Genomic DNA, 11981 nt, shown 5'->3' with positions numbered 1-11981 from the left:
CGTAATATTTTGTATTTAGCCTCGTTATTTTTATCGTATTTATTTTATTATTGCCTTTTATTTTAGTCTACTTGGTACACTACAGTGTTAGTCTGCAAAATTGTAATTATTTGCCTACCTCCTCATGCCTTTTGCACACATTGTATATAGACTCCCCCTTTGTTTTCTACTGTGTTATTGACTTGTTAATTGTTTACTCCATGTGTAACTCTTTGTTGTCTGCTCACACTGCTATGCTTTATCTTGGCCAGGTCGCAGTTGCAAATGAGAACTTGTTCTCAACTAGCCTACCTGGTTAAATAAAGGTTAAATAAATAAATATAAAATATAAAATATTTTCTTCTTCTTGAACTGCACTGTTGGTTAAGGGCTTGTAAGTAAGCATTTCACAGTAAAGTCTACACTTGTTGTATTCGGTGCATGTGACAAATACAATTGTATTTTATTTTATAGAAAAGCTCTGACAGAGTAGTACACATATCACAGCTGCACCCAGTTTAGGACTCCACATTGAAAAACAGGCAAACTCTTCTCCTTCCTTCAATTAACCACACAATGTCATCCTATGAACGTCGACCAATCCAGGATTTTTTTTTTTTTTGCGTTAGTCTTGTGACGGGTTCCCTGCTCTGTAGCTCAAAACACGACACGGGATAATAATTAACTTGAGTGAGGCCAACAAATGTTCCTTCTGATCAGCTGAAACACACAAAATCAATGCAAGCACACTCATCTTGTATTTCATTGACTACTTTATCCAAGGTTTTTTTTCACCGTTTTGGATACTCTCACTGTGATATTATAAGAACAGCCCCAAAACTCCCAGAAACCCAACTCCTACCAGATACAAAGGTGTAAAACCAAGACTAGACGATTCCTTTCCCACAATATTTCATCATTTTGGACAAAAGCCCATTCATTCTTATTTCCACCGCTGTCAGATTCAAGCGCCTTCTCTGCTTTCGCCATCCTCCTTCCGCTGAAACAACGCCACCTGCCGTGGAGAAGACAGATTTTGGATCGCTCTCGCTTCACCGCTTCCGCTCTGCTCTTGGTCGCACCGGATATGTCGTTGTTCTTGACCTTCCCTTTCAATTGGCCGTAATCAGTCTGTCGTGTAGCTGCAAGCTACATTCTTCTAAAAGTAGTAGAAAAATGCAATTATCTCCGCTGTAAATGGTATTGCCAACGAGGTAAGTGGCTTTCTTACCATTTCATATTCAAGCGGAAATATGTGTTTTCCTTCATATGGAAATGGGTCACTTTAGCTATGTAGCTAATTAATTGATGGCGTTGACCACCCACTCTATGCTAAGCTAACTAGCTCGTTAGCATTCCAGTAAGACTCGAGGGACTGCGTGAAGACGTGACGTTTCCTGTCAACCTGTCACTAGCGTCGTTAGCAGAACTGGGTTGCATATCGAGCGTTATGTGGACATGCATATAGAGAGATAATATGCACAGACGGGTAACCGTTAACTTAGGTCACGTTAACTATATATTTTTTTAATTTTACCGAAGTTGATTGACAGCTGTCAACATTCCACTGTCTATGCTTTATCTAGGAGTTTCGCTTTTTAGTGCAGCCTTCTAATTTCACGATTAATTGGGCAAATGTGCATGTAATTGATAATATACTAGTTAATTTGAGCATACTCACGTGTACTATTCTTCTACCAGGTATTTACCAAAGTGTACATATAAAGTCGTCTTTTTACGGGAACAATGGTGAAGTACTTTGCCTGTGTGGGTCTTCTGAAAAGTTCCTGGGACCAAGTCTGTATTGCTTTCTGGGAGCGATACCCCAACCCCTACAGGTAAGAAAGATACCCTAGCCCAATACTGGACAAAAGGAGCCTCACCTTACTCCTTAGTCCAGCATTTCACAAACTCGGCCCGACGACCACAACGGGTGCACATTTTGTTTTTTTGCACTGCACAGCGGATTAAAATAATCGAAGCTTGATGATGAGTTCGTTATTTGAATCAGCTGTGTAGTGCTAGGGCAAACATCTAAACGTTCACCCCTTAGCGTTTGGGAAACGCTGCCTTTGTCCAAGGACCTTACATGTTCTGTTTTAAAGGGCGAATTGGCTCTGGAAGCCCATCTAAATTGCGGTACGGTTCTAGAAACATACAACCCTCTACTTTCATATCACATCAAAATTATTTCACAAATGTAAAAATACACATTTATGTACAAAGTTTCAGCCAGCAGTATTTTTCATTGACAATAGCACAGGTACACTAGCACCCTCTGTCTTCCATCTGTATGCAAGCGCTGTAGTACATAATTATGTTTGTGTGGGAACCCTAACCCTATGGAACTGAGAGTTATGTTAAAGGTCTAACCCTCTACAGGTAAAAAAAATATGTGTATATATATATCACAACCCTAGCCACGGCACGTGTGATGCATTCAAATGATGTAGACAACACCACACATTTTATAGACGTGTTAGCTGACATCGTGAAAATGGTGGGGCAGAAGTCCGTCTGTTGTAGTGGTTCTGGATGGCCAGATAGCGACCAGATAGCTAGGTGTCTCGTTTTTAGCTTGTTCTTGATACTATGACTTGTTTTGACTGTCACCCCTATGCTAATATTACTAATATTAACTAGCTAGCTAACAACTGTAAAGATGTATAATGAGTGCTCATTGTGGAAATGTATGTTTTCAATAAACATTGGAGACTAAATATATTTAACATGTTGTCAACACACTATGCCAATCCCGTTTGTTTTGCCCCATAGCTGTGCATGTTTTGGTTTTGTTGCTAAACAACCAACCCGTCTACAGTGCTGTAAAAGTACTTTTAAGTACTTTTTTTTTTGGCGTATCTGCACTTAACTATTTATATTTTCGGACAACTTTTACTTCACTACATTCCTAAAGAAAATATTTTATTTTTTACTCCATACATTTTCCCTGACAACTCAAAGTACTCGTTACATTATGAATGCTGAGTAGGACAGGAAAATGGTGAAATTCACGCACTTATCAAGAGAACACGTGCTCATCCCTACGGCCTCTGTTCTGGCGGACAGAACATAAATGCATCTTTTGTAAATAAACAGTGCCGTATGCTTTGCTGAAGTGATTAATACTTTTGATACTTAGGTATATTTAAGACTCAACTCATTTTGGATTTTACTCAAGTAATATTTAACTGGGTGACTTTCACTTGAGCAACTTTCTATGAAGGTTTCTATACTCTTCCTGAAGTATGACAGTTGGGTACTTTCCCCACCACTGCCTGTCTGTGTGTTCATAAATCCCCAAAAGACCCATTTACAAGTCAGAATGTTGAATAAACTTAAGTTAAACTCTACCTGTTGTCTGCTAATTTCATCGGGTGGAAATATGAGACAAAATATCCGGTGTTATAAAACCGACTCTCAGAACGCTGGTCTATATAATTATCTGTATGATTATATTATTATCTTTGTATTTCCGGGTGTGTATTTTCACGCTGGTCTATATAATTATCTGTATGATTATATTATTATCTTTGTATTTCCGGGTGTGTATTTTCACGCTGGTCTATATAATTATCTGTATGATTATATTATTATCTTTGTATTTCCGGGTGTGTATTTTCACGCTGGTCTATATAATTATCTGTATGATTATATTATTATCTTTGTATTTCCGGGTGTGTATTTTCACGCTGGTCTATATAATTATCTGTATGATTATATTATTATCTTTGTATTTCCGGGTGTGTATTTTCACGGTTACTTTCGGCTATTGTTTACATAGTGTGCATCAGGTGCGAATGTATCAAGTGATTGAAAATAGAAGCAGAGAGAACCATATACCGTCCGGGCAACGTAATTAGAGCAGTAAAAATTAAATTTGTCATACCCGTGGTCTGATATACCACAGCTGTCCGCCAATAAGCATTTAGGGCTCAAACTACCCAGTTTATAAATAGTCCTAGACTAACCCTCCTAATGTCACTAGGCTGTACTATCAATAGACCTCGACTAACCCATATAAATGCCCAACCTGTGAAACAGGTTGTTTGCTGTATCACTAAAGTCATAGTGAAGTTGAAGCATTGTTGGTGCACACACACCTGGGAAACATTCACTGTCAGTGATTCAGAGGTTTACTGCAAGATACTTACCCAGTCAGACAAACTCATGGAAGCCATTTTTTTTCCCTGTGTCTGCGTGCAGTCTGGAGATGATTGAAGTTAGCATATCGTTAGCTTAGCGCAATTACTGGAAATCCCCCAGTACTAGAACATGAAAAATGGTTTGGTGCAGTGGAGGCTGCCGAGGGGAGGACGGCTCATAGTAATGGCTAGAATGGAGTCAATGGACTGGTATCAACCACATGTTTGATACCATTCCATTGACTGTTTCAAGGCATTATTATGAGTCCGCCTCCACTGGTTTGGCACTAGATTTATTTTGAAATTTCGGCACTTCTGTCAAATGTGTCTCACGGATCAAAACGGGCAGCGCAGCAGATGTCCCCCTTTTTATAGCGTGAGCTCACATGTTACCTCTCCACTCGTGCTGCACAGAAGTTAACACGCTTGAATAATGCAACACGGCATGTTGAAACTGTTCATTACTGTTCGCAAAACAATGTCCTACAGGCTAGAACCCTTTACAATGCAAGAAGATACCGATATCTTCCATCTTTTGTAGGATAACTTTCCTAGCTAGCTGACAGCTGAAGCTAACATCAATTCAACACCCTGGTACCTTGTTTATGGTAATATACAAACCATAAGGCAAAATAGCCACCAAAACTTTATCAATTCACTTATTCGGTCTCTCTCGCACGTCTGCACCAGCCAACTGACTTCTCTGACAGGCCGCCTACCTCTTGCCTCATGAATTATGTCATTACCGGTTAAAGACATTTTTATAAAATAAGCTACTTTTATGCAAATGTTGTTGATCAGTCTGAGGTCCTGAGCGCTCTGGATTTAATGAAGGATTTCTCTTTGCTTTGCTCCATTCATCTTTCCCTCGATCCTGACTAGTCTCCCTGACCAGTCCCTGCCGCTGAAAAACCTCCCCGCAGCCTGATGCTGCCACCACCATGCTCCACCGTAGGGATGATGCCATGTTCCCTCCAGACATGACGCTTGGCATTCAGGCCAAATAATTCAATCTTGGTTTCAAATGGTCTGAGAGTCCTTTAGGTGCCTTTTGGCAAACTCCAAGCGGGCTGTCATGTGCCTTTTTACTGAGTAGTGGCTTCCGTCAGGCCACTTTACCATAAAGGCCTGGTGGAGTGCTGCAGAGATGGTGGTCCTTCTGGAAGGTTCTCCCACAGAAGAACTCTGGAGCTCTGACAGAGTGACTATTGGGTTCTTGGTCACCTCCCTGACCAAGGCCCTTCTACCCTGATTGCTCAGTTTGGCCGGGCGGCTCTAGGAAGATTCTGGATGGTACCAGACGTCTTCCATTTCAGAATGATGGAGGCCATGGTGTTGTTGGAGAACTTCAATGCTGCAGAAACTTTTTGGTACCTATCCCCAGATCTGTGCCTCGACACAATCCTGTCTTGGAGCTCTACGGACAATTCCTTCCACCTCATGGCTTGGTTTTTGCTCTGACATGCACTGTCAACAGTGGGACCTTATATAGACGTGTGTGTGTGTGCGCCTTTCCAAAATCATGTCCAATCAATTTAATTTATCCCAGGTGGACTCCAATCAAGCTGTAGAAACATCTCAAGGATGATCAATGGAAACCGGATGAATTTCAATTTCAAGTCTCATAGCAAAGGGTCTGAATACTTACGTAAATAAGCTATTTCTGTTTGTTAGACATTTGCAAAAATGTAAAATATATATATATATATATATATATATAATATATAATGATACTGAACTCAAAGATGCCCAATGATTGAACTGAGCACTATCTGAGTTTACCTGTCTGGATCAAGGGGCATTCTGGTTAATACACCTTTTGTTGTGGTGGTATTGATACGTTTCGACCTCTAATCTTTTAGTATCCTTTTAAGCTGTAAAGTGTCTCTGAATGATACCTAATTTACCCGTCCCACCTTCCTTTCTCCCCAGCATGTCTCTAATTGTAATACAATATTACAAGGAACTATAAATATTACAATATTACAATTAACTCATCTCTCCTCTCTCCCCACAGTAACCATGTTCTAACGGAGGACATCATCTTCAGGGATGTAACTCCCAGTAACCGTCTGGTCTCTAGGCGACTGCTGACCAAAACTAACCGCGCCCCTCGCTGGATGGAGAAGTACCTGCCGGTTACCATGGCCAGGCACGCCTACATCATCGAGGATTCCATCGTGGACCCCCAGAACAGAACCATGACAACGCTGACTTGGAACATCAGCCACGCACGAATGATGGTACGTGTGACCAACTGGGATTCGTACTGTGACTGTGCTAGCCTGCTGAGCTAAAGCCATGGTATTAGCTCAGGGAGCCAATGCAAGTCTTCATCTTTGAATCTACACTACATGACCAAAAGTATGTGGACACCTGCACGTCGAACATCTCATTCCAACATCTGGCATTAATATGGAGTTGGTCCCACCCTTTGCTGCTGTAACAGCCTCCACTCTTCTGGGAAGGCTTTCCACTAGATGTTGGAACATTGCTGCTATAACAGCCTCCACTCTTCTGGGAAGGCTTTCCACTAGATGTTGGAACATTGCTGCTATAACAGCCTCCACTCTTCTGGGAAGGCTTTCCACTAGATGTTGGAACATTGCTGCTATAACAGCCTCCACTCTTCTGGGAAGGCTTTCCACTAGATGTTGGAACATTGCTGCTATAACAGCCTCCACTTTTCTGGGAAGGCTTTTGATGGTGTTGAGGTCAGGGCTCTGTGCAGGCCAGTCAAGTTCTTCCACACTGATCTCGATAAACCATTTCTGTATGGACCTCGCTTTGTGCACGGGAGCATTGTCATGTTGAAACAGGAAAGGGCCTTCCCCAACCTGTTCCCACAATGTTGGAATCACAGAATCGTCTAGAATGTCATTGTATGCTGTAGCGTTAAGATTTCCCTTCACTGGAACTAAGGGGCCCGAACCATGAAAAACAGCCACAGACCATTATTCCTCCTCCACCAAACTTTACCGTTGGAACTATGCATTGGGGCAGGTAGCGTTCTCCTGGCATCCGCCAAACACAGATTAGTCCGTCGGACTGTCAGATGGTGAAGCATGATTCATCACTCCAGAGAACCACTGCTCGAGAGTCCAATGGCGGCGAGCTTTACACTACTCGATGCTTGGCATTGCTCATGGTGATCTTAGGCTTGTGTGCGGCTGCTCGGCCATGGAAACCCATTTCAGGAAGCTCCCGACGAACAGTTGTGCTGACGTTGCTTCCAGAGGCAGTTTGGAAATCAGTAGTGAGTGTTGCGAAGAAGGACAGACAATTTTTAGCGCGATTCAGCATTCGGCGATTCCGTTCCGTGAACTTGTGTGGCCTACCACTTTGCAGCTGAGCCGTTGTTGCTCCTAGACGTTTCCACTTCACAATAACAGCACTTACAGTTGACCGGGGCAGCTGTAGCAGGGCAGAAATTTGACGAACTGACTTGTTGGAAAGGTGGGATCCTATGACGGTGCCACGTTGAAAGTCACTGAGCTGTTCAGTACGGGCCATTCTACTGACAATGTTTGTCTATGGAGATTGCATGGCTGTGTGCTAATTGTTTTACATTTTATTATTGTTTTTTACCTACACCTGTCGGCAACGTGTTTGGAGGAAATGGCCAAATCTACTAATTTGAAGGAGTGTCCACGTACTTCTGCTCAGTGTATATGACTTTGAGCAGTACTTCTCTGGTGGGAGTCCCCCCTGAAGTCACTCTGAAGACATGAACCAGCTCTTAATACAATGTGGACCCCAGGAAGATTAGCCAGCGTTACGGCATTAGCGAATGGGCATCCTAATAAATTATGACTAATTACTGTTTATCTTCCACTCTAGCATTTGAAAAATATTCAGGCCCCTTGACATTTTCCACATTTTGTTACAGCCTCATTCTAAAATGGATTAAATCGGTTTTTTTTCAATCTACACACAATACCTCCATAATGACAAAGCAAAAAACAGGTTTTTAGAAATTGTTACAAATGTATTTCAATTTTTTTTAAACGATCACATGTACATAAGTATTCAGACCCTTTTACTCAGTACTTTGTTGAAGCACCTTTTTAGTAGCGATTTACAGCCACAAGTCTTCTTGGGTATGACGCTACAAGCTTGGCACACCTGTATTTGGGGAGTTTCTCCCCTTCTCTGCAGATCCTGTCAAGGGTCTGAATATTTCTGTTTTCTATTTTTTATATTTTAGCAAAAATGTCTAAACCTGTTTTTCACTTTGTCATTATGGGGTTTATTGTGTGTAGATTGATGAGGAAAAGAACATGTAATGCATTAGAATAAGACTGTAATGTTGTTATACTTTCTGAATGCACTATATTCACTGTACTTTTAGTCCTAATAAGGTCTATGTTTTGATTCCCCTGTCAGTCTGTGGAGGAGCGTTGTGAGTACAGAATTAACCCTGACAACACCAGCTGGACGGAGATTAACAGAGAGGCCTGGATCTCGTCTAACCTCTACGGGCTCTCCAGAGCTATACAGGTGTGTGTGTGTGGGGTGGGGGGGGGGGGAGATTTAAGGGCCAGTGGGAACTAAGTGGTACTGGAAGGGTGGAGTCCCTAGAAAGTCCCTGACTTGACAATCTTTCTACCGCCATGTACGGAGCCATGTATATAGCTATGTAGCCATGTATGAGTTACAGAAAGATATAGGAACCACCAGCTGGCAGTTTGCCTGTTTCAGCCTGTGTAGAAGTTGTTGAATGATTTACTGGCTGGTATCTGACTTTGATAAACCCTCAGCTGTTGTGTTGGCTATTAAACTGCCCAGTTGGGTTTACTTGCTTGTGAAAGTTAGTGACAACAAGAATCTGTTTATACATGTCTATACTAACATCACTGCCAGTCACATCACACAACAACAACTAACAACACTGCACTAACATAAATCATGTGAAAATATCTACTTCTGCTTCCCAGTAAAGCAATAAAAACAAGCAAGCGTCCCAATAAAGTGCTCAAAATAGCACTCATTAACATATGTAGCTTAACCTTTTATAACTAGGGGGTGCTATTTTAATTTTTGGATGAAAAACGTTCCCGTTTTAAACAAGATATTTTGTCACGAAAAGATGCTCGACTATGCATATAATTGACAGCTTCGGAAAGAAAACACTCTGACGTTTCCAAAACTGCAAAGATATCGTCTGTGAGTGCCACAGAACTGATGTTACAGAAATAACCCAGATAAAAATCCAATCAGGAAGTGCCGCATTTTTTTAAACCGCCTCATGGCAATGACTCCTTATATGGCTGTGGAGGAGCTAGGAGTCAGCTTACGTTTTCCCCAAGGTGTCTGCAGCATTGTGAAGTATTTGTAGGCATATCTTTGGAAGATTGACAATAAGAGACTACATCTACCAGGTGGTCGCTTGGTGTCCTCCGTCGCAATTATTGCATAATCTCCAGCTGCAGTATTTTTCCGTTTGCCTCTGATGAGAAACCAACTGTCACGACTGATATATTATCGAATAGAATTGTGAAACACATTGAGGATTGATTCTAAACATCGTTTGCCATGTTTCTGTCGATATAATGGATCTAATTTGGAAAAAAGGTCAGTGTTGTAGTGACTGACTCTACACATCCAAGTATACCTGACCAAATTATGAAAGACGACAATTGTAATTCCGTAAAATGAGTGTGGAAGAGGTGAGAAAATTGTCTATCAATAATGACAAACTACCGGGGTCTGACCATCTAGATGGAAAATTACTGAGGATGATAGCGAACGATAATGCCACTCCTATTTACCATATCTTCAATTTAAGCCTACTAGAGAGTGTATGCCCTCAGGCCTGGAGGGAAGCAAAAGTCATTCTGCTACCTAAGAATAGTAAAGCCCCCTTTACTGACTCAAATAGCTGACCTGTTACCAATAGCTGGATGTCATGGTTGCCTTTAGTTTGAAGATGTAATCCGGAGACAGGTGTTTTTTCTCCTTAGCTATAATACTCTAATTACACAGATTTGTCAAAAAATTCTGCAGTTTTAATACAAGATGCATTTTAAAAAGCCGCGTTAGACAGGATTACCTAGACCTACTGACCAGCTCAAATAGACAGAAGCCTTCTATATGGCCCACCAATCCAAACTCATCTCTCGGCATGTCCAGCCCACTCATTATCTCAGCCTACCGTGGCTTGCGGGAAGGTTGCTGTCTCTTTCTGTGGCTAAACCTACTAGCCTCGTAATTTTAACAATTGTATTTGTATTTACATGTGCATACAAGTTTGTAAGGCACATGAAAGTTCACATGTTCGAGAAGGTATTTCTGCCCCCAAAAAACAAACTTTTTTTATTTTGACTATTTTACGTTCAAACGGCTCTCCTGCGAAATAGTGAGCTGCGACATATGCCTAGTTTCCGGAAACGGGTCACATATTGTGGATAAAGAGTTATGGATAACATTATCGATCATAGTCTGCTGCTGGAAAAACGTATGTGTTATGGCTTTACACCCCCTGCTATAATGTGGATAAAGAGTTACCTGTCTAACAGAACACAGGGGGTGTTCTTTAATGGAAGCCTCCAACATAATTCAGGTAGAATCAGGAATTCCCCAGGGCAGCTGTCTAGGCCCCTTTTTTTTCAATCTTCTCTAACAGTTTTGAGTATAGCCAGTGTTTGCGGATGACTCAACACTGTACATGTCAGCTACTACAGCAATCGAAATGACTGCAACACCTAACAAAGAGCTGCAGTTAGTTTCAGAGTGGGTGGCAAGGAATAAGTTGGTCCTAAATATTTCAAAACCAAAAGCATTCACGAAACCCTAAACCTCAACTGTATCTTGTAATGAATAATGTGGAAATTGAGCACGTTGGGGTGACTGTCATGGTGAAAACATATTGATACAACAGTATCTAAGATGGGGAGAAGTCTGTCCATAATAAAGCGCTGCTCTACCTTCTTGGCAGGTCCTACAGGGCCTTGTATTGTTGCACCTAGACTACTGTTCAGTCATGTGGTCAGGTGACAGAGGGACTTGTCTCAGAACAGGGCAGCACGGCTGGCCCTTAAAAGTACCCTGACAGCAAACATTAATAATATGCATGTCAATCTCTCCTGGCTCAAAGTGGAGGAGAGATTGACACTCCTCACTACTGGTATTTATGAGAGGTATTGACATGTTGAAAGACACCCATGCATACCGGCAGGTAGCCTAGTGGTTAGAGGGTTGGACAGGTAACCGAAAGGTTGCTCGATCGAATCCCCGAGCTGACAAGGTAAAAATCTGTCGTTCTGCCCCTGAACAAGGCAGTTAACCCACTGTTCCTAGGCCGTCAATGAAAATAAGAATTTGTTCTTAACTGACTTGCCTGGTTAAATAAATAAATAAATACCCCACAAGAGATGCCACCAGAGGTCTCTTCACAGTCCCCAAGTCCAGAACAGACTATGGGAGGTGCACAGTACTACATAGAGCCATGACTACATGGAACTCTATTCCACAGTACTACATAGAGCCGTGACTACATGGAACTATTCCACAGTACTACATAGAGCCATGACTACATGGAACTCTATTCCACAGTACTACATAGAGCCATGACTACATGGAACTCTATTCCACAGTACTACATAGGGCCATGACCACATGGAACTCTATTCCACAGTACTACATAGAGCCATGACTACATGGAACTCTATTCCACAGTACTACATAGAGCCATGACTACATGGAACTCTATTCCACATCAAGTAACTGATGCAGCAGTAGAATCAGATTTAAAAAACAGATGAAAATACAACTTATGGAACAACTGGGACTGTGAAGCAACACAAACACGGGCACAGACACATGATAACATACGCACTATACACACTTGTACACATG

General features: G+C 41.7%; 1 protein-coding gene across 3 annotated transcripts in view; it reads left to right on the top strand.

Moving 5' to 3' along the window:
- The first annotated feature begins 954 nt into the window (after nucleotides 1–954).
- Nucleotides 955–11981, top strand: part of LOC109886240 (PRELI domain-containing protein 1, mitochondrial) — a 16567-nt gene continuing 5540 nt past the window's right edge. The window contains exons 1-4 of one of the 3 annotated variants that reach the window (XM_031818679.1): nucleotides 955–1193; nucleotides 1681–1817; nucleotides 6142–6367; nucleotides 8511–8624. In XM_031818679.1, the coding sequence (XP_031674539.1) occupies nucleotides 1726–1817; nucleotides 6142–6367; nucleotides 8511–8624 (432 nt within the window). In that variant the 5' untranslated portion in view covers nucleotides 955–1193; nucleotides 1681–1725. Of the gene's footprint in view, nucleotides 1194–1351; nucleotides 1485–1680; nucleotides 1818–6141; nucleotides 6368–8510; nucleotides 8625–11981 lie in introns of those variants that run through there. The other 2 variants (XM_031818681.1, XM_031818680.1) reach the window with 2 other exon arrangements.

Source organism: Oncorhynchus kisutch, unplaced genomic scaffold, assembly GCF_002021735.2.
Source record: "Oncorhynchus kisutch isolate 150728-3 unplaced genomic scaffold, Okis_V2 scaffold1550, whole genome shotgun sequence".
NCBI classification, from domain to species: Eukaryota; Metazoa; Chordata; class Actinopteri; order Salmoniformes; family Salmonidae; genus Oncorhynchus; species Oncorhynchus kisutch.
The sequence above is the reverse complement of the archived record's forward strand: the minus strand, read 5'-3'. Positions and strand labels throughout refer to the sequence as shown.